Source organism: Micrasema longulum, unplaced genomic scaffold (assembly GCF_059751315.1).
Source record: "Micrasema longulum isolate JH-2025_06_02 unplaced genomic scaffold, ASM5975131v1 h1tg001327l, whole genome shotgun sequence".
NCBI lineage: Eukaryota > Metazoa > Arthropoda > Insecta > Trichoptera > Brachycentridae > Micrasema > Micrasema longulum.
The window spans coordinates 21,067-44,511 of NW_028278514.1; the positions used below are offsets into that span (position 1 = coordinate 21,067).

The 23,445-nt window shown below is 38.1% G+C and overlaps 1 protein-coding gene across 1 annotated transcript in view; it reads right to left on the reverse strand.

Moving 5' to 3' along the window:
- Positions 1-22,588, reverse strand: part of aPKC (protein kinase C iota type) — a 37,169-nt gene extending 14,581 nt beyond the window's left edge. The window contains exons 1-3 of the mRNA XM_088235085.1: positions 21,168-22,588; positions 4,594-4,644; positions 1,735-1,820 (exon numbers count right to left, since the gene is read on the reverse strand). Coding sequence (XP_088091211.1) covers positions 1,735-1,820; positions 4,594-4,644; positions 21,168-21,282 — 252 coding nt within the window. The 5' untranslated portion in view covers positions 21,283-22,588. The remainder of the gene's footprint in view (positions 1-1,734; positions 1,821-4,593; positions 4,645-21,167) is intronic.
- Positions 22,589-23,445: the final 857 nt, after the last annotated feature.

Genomic DNA, 23,445 nt, shown 5'->3' on the forward strand with positions numbered 1-23,445 from the left:
CTGTAGATTCATGTTACACCTGTTATAGAAATCGATCATAATTAAGGACCCTTTTCACAAAGCGAAATATATCTTCAAATATCGTTTGTTGACGTAAATCCATTCTTCTATACGAGCTCTACCGATTGGTGAAATAAAATTTAAGCAATACAATATATTAATTTATTTCAACAGAGAGGGAAAACATTATTGAGAAGGGAATATGGACGTCTAGGCATTTACAGGGCTTATGACCTGTCATTGACTATTATCATTATGTACTTTTATATCGTATGCCATCAAATGCCTAGACGTCCCGACATATTCCCTTCTCAATAATGTTTTCCCTCTCTGTTGAAATAAATTAAAATATGAATAACTCCCTAGGGAGGAAATCCAGCCAGTCTGCAGGCATTTGGACATACTGAAACATTGTTCAATACAATATACATGTGTTATGTGCAAGTTGTAGCGAGTCGAATTGGATTGGATTACCATTTAATTGAGTAATATATGAAAATATTCCAGAAACAACATACCTATACGTAGGCGTATAAAATATAACAAAAAACAGTTATTTGTTAAATACACGAATTATCTTTTCTGTACATTCTTATCACATAATATGTAGCTACTTATATCGATTTTGTGAAAATTCGGTAAGTTTAGATTTTTTTAACGAATAGTCCACTTCTATAGTATTGATTTCCAGTATATGAGTTCATCATCATCATTCCCTTTCCGCACCTAATGGCGCATAGGGTACTGCATTGGTACACTAATCCTGATACATGAAGGTAAGATAATCAGTCTTACGCTTCGGGTGCCAGTCCAGGGACTATACAATATTTTAGTGTGAAACACCCCTTTAAATAAATATTTCGTATCAATCACGTCGGGAATCGAACCCGAAACTTCTTGGATGGTAGGCAAACGCGCTGACCATTACACCACGAGGCCGACAAGATATAAGTTAGGATGTAGAATTTCTATACGAGTATTTTTATTTTTGTTAAAATCCTAGTAGTTATTTTTATATGATAAAAAAACCTTCCCTAGGATATTCGACTGTTTTAAGATATCTCGCTTTGTGAAAACGGCCCTCAATAGGAAACGAGGAACTAGAATCCCAACCGTCCGTGTGTTCTGTAGTTGCAAGACGTGTTGGGATATTTATTTATCATACAGCGCCGCTGAAGCGACTTTCACGAAAATAGCGCTACATAAATTAGTCAACTGTATATCGTGGGGGAGTCGTGGTGTAATGGTCAGCGCGTTTGCCTACCATTCGAGAGGTCTCGGGTTTGATTTCCGACATGGTTGATATGAAATGTTTATTCAAAAGAGTGTTTTCACACTAGAATATTTCTTAGTCACTGGACTGGTACCTGAAGCGTAAGACTGATCATCTTACCTTCATGTAAGAAAAAAAAGAAAAGAAAAAAATAAGAAAGAAAAAAAATAGGATACGCTCCGATTGGTGTACCAATGCAGTGCCCTATGCACCATTAGGTGCGGAAAGGGAATGATGATAATGCGGGGTAATTACTACGATGGGGTAACTTCAGAATCAGCATTTTTGAGTTACCCTCTAAAAACACGTACTTGTATCTTTCTCCATGAATGCTACAAATAGGCAAGCAGTGATTAAAATTCATGACTCGTCTATTCGTAGCCTCACGAAGGAGGATAAACAATTGTGTTTTTAGTGGGTAAATAATATATATACATATATAATCCAATGTGGGTACTCACCCTGTTAAAGCGCTTGGCTTGGAAGATGTGTCCATTGACCCTGTACAGCTTCCGCCATCTCCTCGCGCCCCTCCGGTATATGCTCCCTGGAAACCGACAGCGGGTGATGAGGACGAGCGACAAGAAATCCTAACTCTCCGATCTAGCTACGCGGTGGAGGCGATACTGCATTGCTGGATGGTCGTGTGTTATCCATAATATGAAAAATATTGACATTCGACGCCACCGTATTCAATAACAAATCATCTATAGTTTACAGTATAAAGATCGAATGCTTATATATTCTGCGTGTATAGAGTGTAGAGCAGACTATCGGATTATTACGAAAATGGCGCTATACAAGTTATCCATAATTATTATTATTATTATTATTTTTCTAATACCAGTAATTTTTCGACATTACAATATCAAATGTCGGAAACCCGGTATTTCGATATTGTTTCGATATTTTTGCTAATTATTTGATATCAATAAAATTTAAATAAAAAAAATAAAATAAAATTTAAAAAAAATATTGAAAAATCATAAAAAAAAATTTCGACGTTTTCAGTTTTCAGGTTAAAATCGTTGCAAAAATCCAGGAAATAAAAGTGATTCGAAGTAAGTCTACAATAATTATTGAACTTCCCTGTTTATTTTAAATACAAACATTTCTTCGAACCCACTATGCTATGTTTTTTAACAAATTCAACAAAACACAAAATAAGTAGACAAACGATATAAAAATTGGGAGCTTTTAAGCAAGTCAGTAAGAAAATATTCAGCGTGTTGTTTGCGGGTATGGCTCGTAATAGTAATGTTAACTAACTAAAATGACCAGGGGTGGTATTCCAAACGCTCTTGCGCCCGTATTATCTCGTGTATTTACACACAAAATACACGAGAAAAACTGTTTTCTCGTGCCGCGATAGCGGTTTAGAATAGCACCCCAGGAAGCTACTGTCGCTACTGACGCTAGCGACGGAGTTTGGTTAAACGAAATAAGCATTCTGATTTATGATCGGATGAATGAGCGGAATGGCGTATGGCGTGACAAAGAATTACGTTTGAAGTTTGAAACTTTAAAACCAGATAAAATAAAATAAAATCGCATCTAATATCGAATCCCGGTAATAGAGAAGTAAATATAAGTAAAGTAAAAAGCCCTTTAGGTACCCCAGCGTCAAGTTATTTGAGGAATTTGAGATCTTAGATATAAGGCAATTATATATGTTTAGAATAATAATGTTTGTGAAAGCAAATTGTTCTACCAAATCCCAAAAGGAACACTCCCACCCTACCAGACGTCAAACTAGAGGATGGATCATGGGGTCTACCGCAAACGCTGAATTCGGGCAAAGAAATTCCAGGTTTCTGGGCCCCAAAATATTCAATATGTTATCCGAATATTGCAAAACCATGACCCGGATTCAATGAAATAAATTTGTAAACAAATTGTGACTGTGTTTAGGAGAAAAATCGGAAAATTTACTCAAACACATTCTTAGATATTAAATGGTGTAAATTGATATTGTATAACTGTATAATACATTAACTAGTCCATAGTAATGTTATTGTTTATTTGCATACAAATGTCTGCCTTAAAACAGGTCGTACCTAGTTAGGCAGACTAGACATGATCCAGAGAAATCTATTATCTAAGTGTGTATGGAGTTGATAAAAAATGGTTATATTTGTTAATAAACCATGATTATAATAATTATTATTAAATATCGTTGTTTTCAATACCGCCTTTTTGGTCCGATATTCCCGCATAGATACCGGGATACCGATAATATCGTTGACAATTTCCGCATTTTTAGAAGTAAACAGATTTTAAAAAATTATGACGAACTCGGATATAAAACAAATATATATTTATATATATATAAAACGAATGAAATGTAAACATAATATGCTTGTCATTGTGGTTTTTGCATAAAATATTTTTTAAAAGACAAAATCTCGCTAGTAAAAATGTTTCTTAAATAATCTATCCAACCTGCACTGTAGGTTGTAGGTATTGTATACCTAGAAAATGACTGGGGGGGAAATGTAAAAAGGCGAATATATTAAGCTTGGAAAAATTCCATTCAAAAAGTCTCTCGTCATTATCGGTACATCGGCGCTGGAGCGGAATATATTGTACATTACTATATAAATATAACTACAGAAATAGACACATCATTCACCCTACCGCGAATATATTACTCACCGTGGTGTTGTATGGGTTATAAGCACAATACATAATGCTCTTATCTGAAATCAAGTCATGAGCCCTGTAAATGCCTAGGATCCAAAAGCTTCCCTATTCAAAAACGTAGATATTTTTATATCTTAATACAATTAAAAGCACGCAATTTAATGAAAATCAAACATTTTATTTTAAATTGAAGTTATTTATCAACAACAGTGTAATTAGTAATTGTGAGTAAAGTTAAGGATAAATAATAATTACGGGAAGTTCCACAACTCAATAAGCCAAAAAGTTTAATTGCGATCTATTTTCTGAATCAACAATATATTGAGTTTTTCAAAATTTTTCCAGGCAAGGACTGGATTTAACTCCCTGGGAAATTGTTTATATTGACATATTACAACAGAGATGAAGAACATTTAAGAGAAGGTAATATAGAAGTCTAGGCATCTACAGGGCTTATGACCTGTCAATGGCTGGTTTAAGTAGCCACTCTACACACTGTGTAACATTCACCATTCTGCCCATATTTGAACATCTATATTCCTTCAATTCTTTCATCTGTTGATGTTTGTGATAAAGGTTTCAGCTCTTTGACTTCACTAGAAACTCAAGTAGAAAATTAGTTTGCGTACGTGATTTTTCAAATATATAAATGAATGTAGTAAACAAAAAGTACTCACGGTCCTCCCCCATACACGGCATTCCGGGCGCTGCGGGAACATTTGGGAAAACTGAAACAAAAAAACAGGAGCATTAGTCGAGGCAGATTCGGGGTATGATTCAGCGGGAAATGCTCGTGCAGCTATGCAAAACACACCGATCCAATGCCGGAGACGAGATGAGTCTGAGGTTGTCCAACACAATTATTCATGCGCCACATCGCACCACCCGTGCAGAACTTCATCTGCTGTAGGACCCTATAGAGCCAGCGCTGATTTCATTTTGCCTGTGCCAAGAATCTTTGTGTCTGGACGGTTTGAGAATACAGTTCTGCGTGTGAAACAAAACGAGAGGTCTGGACGAGCGCCATCATCTCGATGGCTGTTCTCACCTCACAGTGAAGTGGCTGGCGCGTGAGCGTGCCATGCTCGGGGTCGCGGGTTTGATTATTGGGAAAACCGACATGAAATATTGACTGAAAATATGAAAAGGGCAGTTTTGCACTGCGACATTTCATGTTCCTGGACTGGCACCTGAGGCGCAAGTCAGTTCACCTTACCTTCGTTTATATATTTGGGAAAAAAACAACAGTTTTTACATATATTGCAGACAGAAAATAAGAATACATACAAACTAAAATGTGAAAACAGTCAATATAAAATTTCCACAGTGATGTAAGCTATTGATTAAGGTATCAAAATAAAAGCAATTTAAAAATTGAGAAATGTTAGGCACTTAAAAGTTGCAAATAAAAAAAATATATGTATGTACATAGTAATAAAAAATAAAGTAAATAGAAATAAATAAATTTAAATTTAATAAAATAAGAAAAAAATACAGTTATAAAAAAATAATGTAATATGTACAAAATATAATAATGAACATACATATATAATTACTGACATCCTATAACTAATCAGGCGTACTGTCTATAAGGAATCTTCTACATTTCATAAAGAAGAGATAAAAAATGTTTGCGTGACCGGAGAGAACAGTATTATAATAATGACATGCTCTACAAAAAACGTTTTTCCTTGAGTTAATCCTAGGTATTGGCAAATTAAATGTAGTATGGAGTCTTCTTCCGTTGGGTACAAGATATTCTAAAGAACTTGTGAGTAGAGGGCAGTCTACGACGTTGCTTTCATGTAACAGATAACCGATACGATTTGTATTTGTGACCTAATACAGTGCCCTATGCACCATCGGGTGCGGAAAGGGGTATGATGATGAAGATATAAAAAGACAGAGCGCATATGTATTTCTACAGTAAACATCAGCTGCACAAAAACACTATCAGATCAATCTCCGATAGATGAATCATGCCAGTGCAGTGAGGTAATTAATGTATTTATGAAACATGTTTTAATCCGTATCCGTGTTATGACTCCGCTTCTATTTATATGACATGTATACGAGTGTCCACTCTCCGAACCCTGAAGGATGAACGATCGGTACCTATAGGAAATACCGTAAATTTAGAAATAATTTCATCCGTGCCCGGGAGGAATGAAGAATACAGCTCTGTGTGTAAAATAGAACCAGAACCCCGGAGGTGTGGTTTTGACTTCTAAAAAGCTGCTGTTGCGAAAAGCGCAGATTTTGATAACTAGCAGTAACAGCAGCGCCATACCGTCGCGTATGTCACGGCTGTTTCTTCCTACTCCCTCCTACATTTCTACGAGGAATGAGTTGTATTTTTCACCAAGTGAAATAATTCGGAATAATCTCATTACAAAAAAACGTTTCAGCTCTTTTACTTCGCGTAAAGTTAACACATGGAAGAATGAAAAAAATATGAAATTTAAGCATTGACAGTGACTAGTGATCACTTTAAATAGCCAATTACATGCAATAATCTATGTTGTTACGGACGGCAATACGGGAAGCGGCCTTCCCGGGGACCGCCACCACGCTAGATTATGTGCTTCGAATTAGGGACCTCAGTATATGTTAGAAAATGTGCTGGCCCTCCAATAAAGACTAGTATTTGTTCATACCGAGGCATTTAGAATAGGTAATTAGTTTTTATTATGAAGATTTTTCGTTCGTTCTTCTCCGACGTTCGGCTTTTACTTATCTCTCTTCTCTACCCCCCGAGCCGGCTTTCTACTCGACTTCACTTCACTTCGCTTGAGACCTTCTCTTCACCTTGGACTTGGATTTTTGACTTCTCCCCCTGCGGATTCCTGACCACGGCGAATTGGACACTTCAACCTGAAGTGAGAGGCCCTTCTGAGGACATCTCCCCGCTTTGATGAGACGTAACTGGGTCGCCTAGCCTCCGCTGATTTACAACCAGCGGACCGGACCGCGTGCTCTAGTGACTACAGCGGAACCACAACACGACGCCAGTAGCGCGTTAGCTACACATGTGAATGCCTAAACTCTCATATCGCCGCTCAAAAAGGGATTTCCATCTTAATCACCTCGTTATATCTGTATTGGTGAATGCACCTTGAGAAATTTTTCAATGGTTACTCTAAGGCGAAAATCCTAAAAAGGATAATCAAGCGGAGAAAAGTTCGCCCGGTAGTACAGTCGTTGGCGCCTGATTAAGGTCCCAGGTTAGATTCCTGGGAAAATGGACATGAAATATTAGTTTTTAGGGGTGGTTTAGCACTGAAATATTTCATTGTCCTCGGACTGGCAACCGAAGCGTAAGACTGATCACCTCACCTTTCTGAAACACACGATCGAAATACGCCGCATTTTATTGAACAATGCAGTGCCCTTCGCGGCGTCGTGTGCGGATAAGGGTTCGATGATGACAAACTGTATTGTCTTGTCCGTCCGCCCGGACACAGACGGGAACGATTATTCATATACTAGGATACCGACTGCCAGCAAACCTACCCCAGCCCGCGGGCCACAGACAGTGAACAGTGAACAGTGAACAGTGAAACCCGACGAGCGCGTAAGAGAAAACGGAGCCAATTCGTTCAGGAGGTGATTTGATTGCCAATAAATATAACGAATTACAGTTTCTTAGTGATATTGATTTCCGTTTAGCTCTGTCTCCCGCGGGATCCTCTCTTCGGGCCTCTGTATACACTACACCGGCGGTTCCCAACCTTTTGCGGTTTTGAATACGCGACCTGTTTACGAATTTAAAAAATCTGGACCGTCATTTTATTATACTGCCGTCAAAAGCAAAAAGAAAGTTTTTTTTTTAAACAAAAATCACAAAATGAAATTAAATATGAGGTAATTCAGTGTAGGTGTCAAAAAGCTCATATATCTTATGTGATAATGCATTTGATGTAACTAATCCCTGTTCGGTACATATTGGGACATTCTTTAGTAGTTTCAGCCATTTGAAGTAATTAGTTCCAAAAAATTACTCCTGGGGATCATTTTGCGTAGAGCTATCTGTCACCCGTTTGGTCGTGAAAAATTACTACCCCTTTACAAACCTCAATATTATAATTACGATTATGAAGTAAGTTCTTTTTAAAAAAAATATTTTTGTGGTTTGATTATTATACGGGTTTTTAATTTAATATATTGGATTGGAAAAATAACAACTTTTTATATTGCAATTCCCTGACGGTAAAAATTTGTTATTTTTTTTACATGAAGATTTTTTTTTTAAATGCTTTTAATAATAATCGTTTTCAAGTTATAAATAACATAATTCAAATTCAAAAACTCTGCTAAATCTATGTTCAGAGAACAAAAGGTTAATTTAATTTAATTCGCATTAGATTGACGTCTTCTGGATGAAGAGAAAATAATATTTAGAGTTGGTTAGGAAGCTTTAAAATTATAAGGGGCCATTCGCCACATCCTACCTATGTGAACTAACGTTTTGTTTTTAATATTGGACATAAAAACTAAAAAGAGAAACATACTCCAATCAGAAAACGACAAAATATACCGCGATTCGACAAATTCTTAAAAAAATAAACAAGCTCTCCTGGGAGTCGCGACCCACAGGTTGAAAATCACTGCACTACGCAGTACGCACACAGATATTAAGACGGAAGACCTTAATTACGAAACTGGATCCGGTCGACAAAGCCAAAAACGCTGACGAGGCAATCAATAACCGATTCTAGATGACGAAACAATAAACAAGCTCTCCTGGGAGTCGCGACCCACAGGTTGAAAATCACTGCACTACGCAGTACGCACACAGATATTAAGACGGAAGACCTTAATTACGAAACTGGATCCGGTCGACAAAGCCAAAAACGCTGACGAGGCAATCAATAACCGATTCTAGATGACGAAACAATAAACAAGCTCTCCTGGGAGTCGCGACCCACAGGTTGAAAATCACTGCACTACGCAGTACGCACACAGATATTAAGACGGAAGACCTTAATTACGAAACTGGATCCGGTCGACAAAGCCAAAAACGCTGACGAGGCAATCAATAACCGATTCTAGATGACGAAACAATAAACAAGCTCTCCTGGGAGTCGCGACCCACAGGTTGAAAATCACTGCACTACGCAGTACGCACACAGATATTAAGACGGAAGACCTTAATTACGAAACTGGATCCGGTCGACAAAGCCAAAAACGCTGACGAGGCAATCAATAACCGATTCTAGATGACGAAACAATAAACAAGCTCTCCTGGGAGTCGCGACCCACAGGTTGAAAATCACTGCACTACGCAGTACGCACACAGATATTAAGACGGAAGACCTTAATTACGAAACTGGATCCGGTCGACAAAGCCAAAAACGCTGACGAGGCAATCAATAACCGATTCTAGATGACGAAACAATAAACAAGCTCTCCTGGGAGTCGCGACCCACAGGTTGAAAATCACTGCACTACGCAGTACGCACACAGATATTAAGACGGAAGACCTTAATTACGAAACTGGATCCGGTCGACAAAGCCAAAAACGCTGACGAGGCAATCAATAACCGATTCTAGATGACGAAACAATAAACAAGCTCTCCTGGGAGTCGCGACCCACAGGTTGAAAATCACTGCACTACGCAGTACGCACACAGATATTAAGACGGAAGACCTTAATTACGAAACTGGATCCGGTCGACAAAGCCAAAAACGCTGACGAGGCAATCAATAACCGATTCTAGATGACGAAACAATAAACAAGCTCTCCTGGGAGTCGCGACCCACAGGTTGAAAATCACTGCACTACGCAGTACGCACACAGATATTAAGACGGAAGACCTTAATTACGAAACTGGATCCGGTCGACAAAGCCAAAAACGCTGACGAGGCAATCAATAACCGATTCTAGATGACGAAACAATAAACAAGCTCTCCTGGGAGTCGCGACCCACAGGTTGAAAATCACTGCACTACGCAGTACGCACACAGATATTAAGACGGAAGACCTTAATTACGAAACTGGATCCGGTCGACAAAGCCAAAAACGCTGACGAGGCAATCAATAACCGATTCTAGATGACGAAACAATAAACAAGCTCTCCTGGGAGTCGCGACCCACAGGTTGAAAATCACTGCACTACGCAGTACGCACACAGATATTAAGACGGAAGACCTTAATTACGAAACTGGATCCGGTCGACAAAGCCAAAAACGCTGACGAGGCAATCAATAACCGATTCTAGATGACGAAACAATAAACAAGCTCTCCTGGGAGTCGCGACCCACAGGTTGAAAATCACTGCACTACGCAGTACGCACACAGATATTAAGACGGAAGACCTTAATTACGAAACTGGATCCGGTCGACAAAGCCAAAAACGCTGACGAGGCAATCAATAACCGATTCTAGATGACGAAACAATAAACAAGCTCTCCTGGGAGTCGCGACCCACAGGTTGAAAATCACTGCACTACGCAGTACGCACACAGATATTAAGACGGAAGACCTTAATTACGAAACTGGATCCGGTCGACAAAGCCAAAAACGCTGACGAGGCAATCAATAACCGATTCTAGATGACGAAACAATAAACAAGCTCTCCTGGGAGTCGCGACCCACAGGTTGAAAATCACTGCACTACGCAGTACGCACACAGATATTAAGACGGAAGACCTTAATTACGAAACTGGATCCGGTCGACAAAGCCAAAAACGCTGACGAGGCAATCAATAACCGATTCTGGATGACGAAACAGACGATTGGTGAGGCTCACAATACACACTGATCATCGTCGTCATTCCCTTTCCGCGCCTGAAGGTCCATAGGGATCTGCGTTTTGTCACCAACCGCAGCATATCGTCATCATTTTTGTCACATGACGGCAAGATGATCAGTCTTGCGCGCTAGAGACTACGAGTATTAAGTATTCTATTGTAAAAACACCCTTTCAAGTAAATATTTCATGTCAACTATGTCGGGAACCGAACCCGAGACCTGTTGCATGGTAGTGGTAGGCGAACGCGCTGACTATTAGACCATGAGGCGGACAATAATATGATAATAAGACACGGACCGGAAAACCGAATACTCGGGTTTTGCGATTTATAACAAATTTCGACAATAAAGTTACATTAAAAAAAAACATTTTTGGCTCAATTATGGTTGATGGAACAGAAAATATACAATATAGGCAATTGCTTGTAAACCGCAAAAACAAGAAGTTTAAAACGAGGTTTTTACATTAGCTTAATTAAAAATAAATAAAATAGCTAGGGTAAGAAAATCTGCGTGGGGATGTTGTGGGGTTTGAACATTGAGCACTTAGGCTAATTGTGTCAGTTGTACAAAACAAACACGGAGTTTGTCAATAAAAATGGAAGCATTCAAATTAGGCCGAGCCACGAGCCCCCATCTGGGGAACCGGGAACCGGGGACCGGGAACAATACGTGGAAAGTTGGAAACATCGGACAAAATTGGAAGCGGGCTAACCAATAAATTACGCGCCGTTTTCCTTTGAAAAAACATCTCCGCTATAATGGCAAAATTTGGATTAAAAGAAAGAGGAAATGGAATTACACGCATGATAAAAATACTTAGTTCCCGAGGACAAAGTAAATCACGTTTACTTTGCGTAGGATTTCCTCGACTAAAATCATTATTATATTCGGAATTTGGTGAAATGACTGGCTTTCCGAGTGTGTAGAGTCTAGGGAGTTAAAATTTGGGGAAATGTAATCCTACTCGAAATCAATTCGAATTGGACGGCAAGAATTCGATTAAAAACTCGTCGTTTTATATCATCCGACACGACCGGTAATGGATTTTGATTATATAAAAGAAATACGTCTACAATATCAACATAGATTTTTCCACGTCTATTTTAAAAGTTGAACACGAAAACTTTTATATCGTATACAGGTAATACCATAACGCGATATGGGCCGATCCTCGAAAATGTTAATCTGAGTTGAAATTCGGGGTATAATACATTAATGTCGTCTTTAGTAAAGTTTACCACATTTTATAGCAAAATTACATATTTATCCTTAAATATCGCAGGTCACGAATACACGCGCCATTGCTCTATTCCACATTCCACCTATCGCGGTGCAGGGCGGTGGCGGTGGCGGTGGCGGTGGCTTTATGCATCGATGAATCATTTTAAATTAAGTTTCCTAGTTCGATTGAAATCTATATTTTATTTTTAAAATGCTTTATTTGAAACAAAATTAAATCCCTCTTCCGCGACGATAATCTGAACTTAAACATGAGGCATGAAATGGTGAAGTGTTTGTTTCGTACGGTTCGTATTGTTGCATGGCTGCGAGACTTGGGCTGCATCGCGGAATGCTCGAGGTATCTCGGGCAGACCTGATAACGAACTCGGAAGTCTTCGGTCGAGCCGGGACGAGAAGGAAACTCGTAAAAACCATAAGAGTTTGTAAAATTTCATATCTGGGGCATCGGGGCATATACGAGTAATGCGTGGAGAACAGTACCACTTTCGACATTTGATTTTGAAGGTCGAGATTGAGGGTCGCCGGGGGGTGGAAGTAGACAGACGTCCCGGGATTGGCTTCGGGACTGTGGAGCAGATTTTCCGGGCAGCACGGGACAGAGAGACCTTGGCCAGAGTGGTTGCCGACGCGCGACGTTAGGGATACCTGACAGGGCACTCGAAGGAGAAGAATGCTTCGTTGTTAACTTTCTGCAGATATCGCTTCAAATCAGTCGAAACATTCATTTGAATTCAGTGGATTACAAGCTGGTATTATTTTTAATTTATTATAGGTACTCTCTACTCGTTTGGCAAATATGTGTCGAATTGTAATTTTACTTCACTGATTTACAAATTTGGTTGTTTACCATATTTCCTTACTCCGTATTTAATAAGCGTCTATTGCGTCTACGTTACGTCCATATTATCATGTACACGGACATTATGCACTGATGACTAATTAGCAATTTGTTTATTTATTTAGCGTTGCAGTGCACACCTATACACGTTTACTGATTTTATAACTAAACGGAAGCGATGCGACGCGCGAAATTGAATGAATTATGTTGGAATCGACTGTTTTTCTGATGTTGTTATAGATGAAGCTCATTTAGTATTATTTTATGGGACGCCGAGTTGACAACAGTTCCACCTTGCGAGCTAACGAAACAGCGATACGAAATGCACTATTCCTCGTATTCGTTTCGAAGGTTCAGTGTTCGTTGTGACTTGTCCGACGATACGAGTTTCTGGCACGCGAACTTCTCGGCCTAGCTTTTCCGAAGCGAATCATTATTACGAAAACTTCGCTCGGATTTGTAAAAAATATAATTGTAGGGTTCTTTTCCAAAGTTGATTTTTTTCCAAAATGTAATAAATCGACTGTTATATCACACCATATAGGTTTAGGGACACAAAACACGCAAAACGATATGGACATATTGGAAATAATCCGTTTTGAAAAAAAAAATCCAAGGAGTTAGTCACTTTTGGGAAAAAATTTAAAACAAAAAAAAGGATTTACTCAAATATTTTTCAGAGTATCTTTTTTTTACTTCAAATGGTCTATAATTAAAAAACGATTCCTGAAAAACTTTAAATTTGGAAATAGCCGGTTTTGGAACAGAACCCTAGATTTACTAAACGTTTATGTTTAGCCGACGAAAGTAATATATATATTATAGGTACAATAGATAGAATTTAAGTTTAAAAAATAAAGTTTCGTGTTAGCAGATACAGTCCGAATAATATTTATAATTCAACAGTATTCGGATATGGAGATTATTTTCCTCTACGCGGTTATCATATTTAATAATAATAAATATTTATTCCGGACTCCGAGGTGGGGAGTGCAAGCCTCTAGGGTTCATATAAAATAAAATATAGCAAATTGGTTATATCGGAGTAAGTTGCCCCGAGGGAGGAACGCAAGAATTTTATTTACTATTGAATTTTATAAATTCCATTGCATATAAAATGAGAAAACGTCAAATCTTCTAAATAAACAATATAATAAAATACAATTTATGATCTATTGCTTGCACATTTACGAGAAAAATGTGTCTGTCATTTGCGATTGAACCTCTGCCTTCGCCGTGCAGGGGCATTTATTCGATTTTTATAATAGTCATTTATAAATATTTAGAAAAAACATTATACGAATGAGGCCGTAGGACCCGAAAGTATCTAGTAAATAAAAAATAATCGCGTTTTACGACATTAAACTTCAATTTTATTTTTTGCATAAGATAGTCAAAAGAATTTAATGAATATATCTTATACATCGTGAGTTGGGTACACCGTACATCACGCACGGAAGGAAACGTAATTTTCATATGAAATCACCAATTTGAAGCCATCTACTTGCAATAGGAAAATTATTTCGGGGACTGATTTCGTTGCTAGTTAATACAAACTGGTTTCGGTAGTCACATATACCAGTTACTTTGGTTCATAATTTTAATAAAAGAATATCAATTAAACTCCTTAGTTTAGTTTTGCGCTTCTTTATTCCGGGCATCTTCGGATTAAGCGTAAGTTTTATCAACAATAAACATAAATACGACGAAACGAGTTTGAACATAATATATACATACGAGTACAAAAGTTCGGTAACTTTAAATTGTTTCTGAACATAAAACAAAGTTGGGGATTGAAAGATTTAAATGGATATTTAGTCGAGCGCGTATTGTTTGCACAACATTACAGTACTTGTACAATAAGTAGGAAACGATCGGCTACCAAGTCCCGATGTAAAGTTAGAGCGATTCTTCTGTAGCATGTTTCGCTAACATAACTTACTCGACGGGATTTATGTCCCCGGGCCAGGCACCCGCTACAACTTATTCCCGGAACGGAGTCTTGAGATATTATGCAAATACCGACCGACTCTTTCTTACTTCTTATTTTGGTTTGGGCGGAGGGACACGATGTACGCGTGTTGCGGTAATTAGTAATTAGGTATATATGTTTCGGTGTCCTTCAACATACGAACATACCCGTCTGAGCCATTATTTCAATTATTAGATACTTGATATCCGACGAATTTCTGGTCAGGCGACTACGCTACGGAAGGAGGTCTCAACAGAATGCCCGTACGAGGTTTTCGCGTAACCGAGAACCCGTAGTTTGCTCGGAGACACTTTTCGTATATAGCTCATATTATATGAACATGAACATATTATTAACTTCTCCAAAACAATGTCCATGTTTAAGATGCCACTGTATAAGATTCCTCAGGGAATAAATTTGCGCTGTCTTTATTATTACTATTATGTGTGTATACGCGTATCATTTTTTAATTAACTCAATTGTGATGCTTTATAATTTGCAAAACATATTTGCAAATTATAAAGCAATATATAATTTTAACTATTGCTAATTGAATTATTATATTATTGACTTATTTTTACGATCAAAATTAATTACTTAATTGAATTATGAAATTATCAAAGAATTAAATTTAAATTTTAGATACATGATTTAACTATGATTCACCGTGCATTATAAAATAACCTATCTATGTTATATTTTTGATATGTTATAAAAAAATATTATGTATTTTGTAAATTGATGCACGACGCATATCCAGAAAGTAAGAGTACTCAATTTTTGTATTAAAAAAAAATACATATTAAAAAAAAACACATTTAAGAAAAAAATACAGTACATTGTTTGTATATATATTACTTATTTTTCCCCGTAATCGCCTTCCCGTTCTATACAGGTCGTAAGTCGTGGCACAAGCTTTATGATGCCCTTCTCATAGAACTCTTCCGCCATCTCCTTCGTCCACTTCAAGACCTCTTGTTTAACTCCTTATCGGTTAGAAATTTTTTCCCACCCATGTAAGTCTTCAGGAAGGTGAAAATCTGAAGTCAGAGGAATATGCAGGGTGGTTCAAAATGTCCCAACCAAACGAGTTCGAACGCGCCTTGATGGCGTTAGACGTGTACGGGCGGGCGTTGTCGTACAACAAACACACTCCCTTTGTCAACATTCCCTTCTGTTTGTTTTGAATTGCTATTTTGAGCTTTTGTAGGGTCTCACAGTATCGGGCCGCAGTAATCATATCCCCCTAAGACAAAAAAATATTCAAAATTATCCCTCTTCAGTCCCAAAACACAGATGCCATGATTTTTTTGGCCGAAATTGAGGTTTTGAATTTTTCGGCAAATGGGGAACTAGTGTGCCGACACTGTGATGACTTTTTTTGTCTAAGGGGTGTAACGAGCCACCCATGTTTCATCACCAGTCACAATGGAGAGTCACATAAACGGTTATGATCCGTGCAAAAATTTCAGTGGGAGTTTTTCTTTAACTTTATGACAGCGCGCATTTCGCACATGGCGGGATTTCTAATAGACATATTTCACAGAAAAGAACACTACGAGTCAAGTTTTGGTACTAACGAAGGTCGCCGGTGCTCGTTGTGTTCAGGAGACCTCCCACTACCAAATCAGCACGAAAACTAAACAGTACTCTTACTTTCTGGATATGCCCCGGATTTTGATATAGAAGTGTCCCGACTTAACAAGAAATTTTCTAACAAGTTGGGAAATGAAAATGAATAATTATGCCATAGTAAAATTGTGTATTGTGTGTATTAAATGAAAAAATAAAAATAAACTTACGTACATATTCGTAGGATTGACAAAAAGAACAAGAACCGTACATTAAAATTCTATAAATAGAAAGTATGTTTAAGTACTTTTAGATTGCGTACACGCGTGTGGGCTGCATTTCCACTCGATCGCCCTTACTCATAGTACCATCGTCCCTTCTGCAATTGCTACGTCATAGCACTAGCCGTACCCCGACTACGGTAGAATAGTGTGCAATAAACACAAGCCCGTATGAAGCCATTTTATGTTACGAGAGAATAGAGAGATAAGATAAGCCAATATAAGCAGCAATAATGATTTGGTACAAGTTAAAAGGCAGAAGGTATGCACGATAAGACAAAAGACAAAGTAGGCATATGTATATTATTATCAAACAGCGTAGGAATGGAGCTATGTGGCGAAGTTCCATGATAATATTTTATAGATATCATCGTAAGCAAACAAGGAAAACTGACCAAGTCAATTTTTTGCGATTTTGCGATTTTTCCACCAAGGTTTAGAGATGGATGTTATCTTTTACTGAAAAAAAAACAAGTTCACTTATATCTCTTTTTTTTACAATATTGATAATTATATATATGTATTTTTTTTTATATTGATCAAGTAAGTCTATGAGCGTCTGCTACAGGAAATATTGACAAATTCAAAACACTCTCATACTAACACAATACATTGGTAATGCTTTGTCAATGTGAAGTAAAAGAAACTTGAAATCAAAAGTGTACTAAATAGCAAAACTATTAGTTTGTGACTATGTATAAACTTCAATCTTGATTTGTCAAAAACAAAAATTGTGACTTGATCAGTTTTCCTTGCATGCTCAATCTACGAGTATGTCAAAAATGGACGTCTTTATTGAGATTTCTATAACATCTTGATAATAACCTCACGACGGTTGCTAATTTCCGGATTTTCTTACAAAACGTTTGATATAAGTACTTAAATTTCAGTTAATTTCAGTAGTATTATTATATTTTGTTAAATATTGATTGAAATTAATGTTTGAGTAACTAACAAACTACATACTGGTGGCAAACACATTTAAAATGTTGGTTTATTGTACAAAACATTAAAGGAGGAACAACCAGCGCTATTAAAGGTAGGATTACATTATTCTGGCGCGTTAGGGAGCTAGCTATCTGGCGCATATCGCTTGTATGAATATTGTATCGGCAGAATTACATTGCTCTAGTGTGCAGAGTGTGTCGTGGCGCCACGACACTACACAACACGCCAAAATAATGTAATCCTACCTTAATTCACCGATAATGTCGAAGGGTAACACTTAAGATTTACAATTATGAAGTTCAGCCCTACCGGATATAAAAAATGTTTGCTAACGCGCGGTAAAAATAAGAGCATTAAATTATACGGTGAAGTTTCTTGAAAATGTATGAAAAAAAAAACATTTTAATGAAAAAGAACTACTTTGAACATCGTATGTATGCATATGCATGTGTTTATTTATACATGTAAATATTAGGATGGGGAAAAAGTAATTTCGTATTTTTCGCTTTATTTCAATGCTTTGTAAAAAGTGTTACAATCATCCGATTTAAGTCAAATATGCGCCGTTCTATTCGATAACTTGTTGCCAACGAGAATCCAACTTCATAATGCCCCTCTCGTAGAAGCCATTGTCCCTATTGGCAAAAAACTCGGACAACCAATTTATACAGGCCTCTATTGAGGCCAAATTTGTACTCCCAAGCGCGTTGGCCATATACAGGAACAGGTGGTAGTCACTTAGTACCAGGTCCAGACTATAGGGTGGATGCACAAGAACTTCCCGTCCGAGCTCCCAGCTTCTGGCGCGTCATCAAAGATGTGTGCGACCTGGCGTTGTCCCGATGAAAGACGATTCCTTTCCCATTCACCAATGCTGGCCGCTTCTGTTCGATCGCCAGCTTCAAACGGTCGAGTTGTTCACAGTAGAGGGAAAAATTCAAAATTAAAATCAGTCCTGGCTTAGCCACGGTCTGGGCCGCTTCGTTGGCTTTCGACCGCGATTTCTGTAGCTTGACATTGTCGTAAGTGACCCACTTTTCATCACCAATCACTATCCGCTTCAGAAATGGGTCGATTTTGTGCGATTCAGCGGCGATTCGCAGATGGAAATTTGGTCCATGAGGTTTTTTTGCGTCAGCTCGTGTGGCACCCAAATATCGAGCTTTTTTTATCTAGCCTTCTGCGAATGGTTCAAAACGGTTTTGTGATCGATATTCATCTTCTGGGCGATGCTGCGACTGTTAAAATGACGGTCTATTTCGATATTTTCCATGATTTTATCGACTTTTTTGACGACATGCCTGCCAGAGCGTGGTGCATCATTCACCTCCACTAAACCAGAGCGAAATCGCTCGAACCACTGCTGTGCAGCACGAACCAAAAAATTATCGGCTCCGTTATACATCGCAAAACTTTTTTGGTCGCTTTCGACGCGTTTTTCCCTTTCAGATAGTAAAAATGTAAAATATGGAGAATTTCTTCCTTTGAGACCTCCATACTCGACGCACGATAGTCACGACTGAACCGACCAAAGCGCAATACTGTCAAAAAGCGTTTGTAGTATACACTCACACCTTTACAACGCCGTACCGTATGATCCGGTGAGACCAATACTAAACTAGATATACTTAGTTGAAAAAAAAGGCGCGAAATACGAAATTTCTTTTTCCTCAACCCATTATATTAAATATCTATCTGTATACCTGAATAATAAGAGAGATCTGGGAATTCACGGTGACTTATACAGATGGTTTATCTCTTACTTAGATAATAGACTTCAGTCAATTATGATTGAAGGATATCAATCTGATTTCATCTCCATTCCGTCTGGTGTACCACAGGGCTCACATCTTGGGCCACTTTTATTTAATGCCTATATTTATGATATTCAGTTATGTTTCAAAAATGCCCATTACCTTTGTTATGCTGACGATAAAAAAATTTACCTTAAAGTCAAGTGTAGAGATGATTGTGCAAAGTTACAACAAGATTTACATGCATTATCGAATTACTGTGTTGTAAACAAACTTTATATCAATGTGTCTAAATGTTACAAAATATCTTTCACTCGTAATAAAAATAAAATAAAATATGACTATATGATAAATGAAAATACAATTAGAGAAGTAAACGAAATACGTGACTTGGGAATTATTTTGGACTCAAACTTAAATTACAATAGTCATATAGAAACTATAATTAACAAGGCATACAAAATGACTGGATTTATCATGCGGCTGTGTAAATCTTTTAAAAATTTAGGTTCATTTATATTGCTTTACATAACATACGTACGCCCCCATCTTGAATATTGCACTGCTATCTGGTCTCCTGTTTATAAATTAAATATTAATAGAATCGAGAATGTTCAAAAAAAATCCTGAAAAAACTAGAATACAAATTTCATTTGCATTTTCCAAATTATTTAGCTTCATTAAAATTTTATAACCTTGTTTCATTAGCACACAGAAGAGATATGTTTGATCAGATCCTGCTTTATAAAATTGTCAATAATAAATTCGATTCCCCGGAACTCATTAATCTACTTGCTTACCGTGTCCCCTCCAGGCCAACTAGACTCTCTGATATTTTCTATATTCGTAAATTTAAAACTAATCATCGGAAACATTCTACAATCCCTCGTATATGTGAAACATTTAACAAAAAATTTAATAGTCTTGATATATTTAACACTCCATACAATATGTACAGAAGAGAATTAATAGGCTTGATTCATGCTCTTCATTCATAATTCGTTTAATCATTAAATCAAATGCAATTTTCCACTCTCACTTTCCTTCAATCATCCTTTACCACTCCTTATCAATGTCCTTCTTTTCCTTTCCACTATCTCCTTGTTTTGTCCATATTTATCTTATTTTAATATAGAGTATATTTATTATTTATATAGTTTAAACTTCAAGCCGTCGTCGCTTTATTACAGTAGTATTTAGTGAATACATATAATTGGATGGCAGGCCCTACTATGTATACATTTTATATATATTTTTTTTAAAAAAATATTCATTTAACCTGTACATCTGTTTGTATTCGAAATAAATAAAATAAAAATAAAAATAAGATGTGAAATATTTCCGGATTACGGAAAGTCAACGGACCAACCGGCAGAACTGGCCGAGAAGAGGCGGAAGAGAACTTGAGACGTCACGCGTGAAGTAATTTCAGAAATACAAAACTTTTAAAAATCACAGCGCTGATTATACGATACATATTTTTTTTAAATTAGCTAATATTAATAAACTATAAACAAATTTTAAGAAAACTGAGCATCCACATTGTCCAATAAATTCCGCATAAAATAAAAAAAGAAGCAGATCAACAGGTATCGTGAGGATATACTCGTACCTACAGCGCGCCAGAGTGAAGATTTTGGGTCAAAGAATGACTGTACTTGAGGTCCAGACCACGAGGGAACCACGCAGTTAACAATAATCTAATTAATACACGGTGTACTAGTCATTTATATTGTAGGTACATAAAATAAAATTTTAACGTCAAACAGATATTTGAGCCCAGCGTATAACGACATTTATTTAAGCAAGCCATGTAAGCCGGTACAAAAAACACACAGTTGGTTCTGAAATAAATACACCGAGTAAAATAAAGAAAATAAACTTAACAGAGATCTGACACCGTCGGAGGAAGCATGAGCATCTCCACGGACAGCGCGGGATAGGAGTACATCACCATGGCGTCGCAGATGTCCGTCCACGCGGACCTCGGGCGCTGGCACATGTCGCCGACCGAGGGCCCCCGGAGGACCCTCGCATCACCCACCCGGCGGAGCGGGAGCCGACCGCCGAGAGAGCCTTCGATATGTACGATACCGCAAATAAGCTTTGTATTATTTAACTTCCCTAAAACGATATAATAGAGAACAATATCAGGAATAAAGGTCGGAAGGAGCGTAATCAGCCGCGCAGAAGTGACCGTTTCGGAGATATTTTAAGGTTTTTACAAGCGGTCACAAAACGCGAAATTTATTCCTATCAGATGTTCAAGCGCCAGACAAAATTCGCTTAGGCATACTGTTTATATTACGTTCGCAATATTGTCGGAAAGTATACGGCGCGTGGGACCTCTGCTATGTTCTGGGGTGGGACATTTTCCGCCAACACGAGCGTATATAAAGGAAATTTTATATTCATTAAGAGGAAAATTATACAAATCGGAAGCCAATGAGATTTTATTCTAATAACACACGCGCGCTTTATGAAATTGAGCTGAAACATCAGGAAAAATAGCGATTGTCAGGTGTCAGTAGAGAGAAGGGAAATTGTCACGAGTGAGTCAGTGGCATGGTAGCGAGCATTACGAGATAAACAATCGATTATTAGCTTCGCGGGAGATAGTGTGACTTCGGTATCAACTGTCCAGTTTAGTAAGGGAACAGGGTAATATGGCAATATGGCAATATGGCAATATGCCGGTTATTGCGTTATTGCGGTACTCCGATTAAGCGATCTAAGGTTCAATGTTCAGGCTTCGACGATACATCTGAGACATTGTAATAGTACTATTATATATATGGTATAACTCACTTTTATAAAGACCACAAAACACTTTTAAGATTTTTACGAACGAGATTTATTTTAAGCGATGTAGACATATAAACACGAACCGCGTGATTCGTTTTATCGCTAATTAATCCGTTTAGGAGGTATAATAAAAAAAGCCAATTATTTGTAATTTACTTAATCGAAGGCTCGAGATAAAGAGCAGGTGTACCTAGCGAGCGCGCTTGAAGAAATAATAGGGGTGCGCTTTCCGCGGAGCGAACCGCCGCGAGAATAGCGGACACCGGAAAATCTGAGGCTGGGGAAACAACACGATGGAAGGGAGTGGCTGTGTAACTCGGTACCTACGGAAGTTGTGAACTGGAAACAGAAACTGGCCAAGGGCATAACGCGAGCCGAACTATATTGACACCTTCGCACTCCCTTTGCGTATTTCACCTGCCGGAACAGCGAGCGAACCGTGTGAGCGATTATAATTTCGACAGCTATAGTTTAAACTGAATATCCGTATCGATAAAGCTACGTTTAAATTTAAACTGTCTCGATGCGAATCGAACATCGGAGAATGATATTTAATCGGGACTTATCAGCGTAGATAAAAATGGTTTACACGGAACGGCCGAGATTAGTATCACTGTAATACGGGGCGGGGCGGGCGGTGAAAGGAGGTGCAGGTACAGCGAGTCATCGTTGTTTCTGTCGGCGAGACGAGCAGACGAGCAGACGAGCGCGGATTCAACTCCCGAACGTCCATAATTGATCACCAAAGTGGGCAGAGAAAGAGGCGACTGGTGATTTAATAGGTATCTGTACCGCAAATTGTCTTATCTGAGAAGATAAGTCATATCTGGATCGGTCTGGATCCAGACTATAGGATACAAACAGATAAGAAGTTCGTTCAGTCAGTCAGTCCCTCGAAGCGAGTCTCGTCTACGTCTTCACCCGTAGTAGTCTCGTCATCTGATAAGGGTACTTAGCACTCTTAGCAGTGGATGTACTGGGACGTTTGTGATCGACGCTGAAATAACAATGTTGTTATCATATCCATGAATATCTTCCGCGTTAAATTGTAGTGTCTGAATGAGAAGCCCTTCTAAAGGAAAGGAATTATACTACACGCATAATATTTAATATGTTTCGCACAAATGATGCTATAAAATATCAAGTGTACTGTACGAAGCTGTATAATGTAACCGCGTCTCCAATGGGGTACATAAAACTGGAGAATGATCGTCCTGTGTAGATGTAAAAGGAATTTGACGTCCTCCGAGGAAGGGTGGTGGGGGGAGCAAGAAGCGAGGAGCGCTACCGCCGCGCCGCGCCTCACCGGTGACCCTACCCGACTACGGAACTCCCTACTCCCCACCCTGCAACAGTCGGC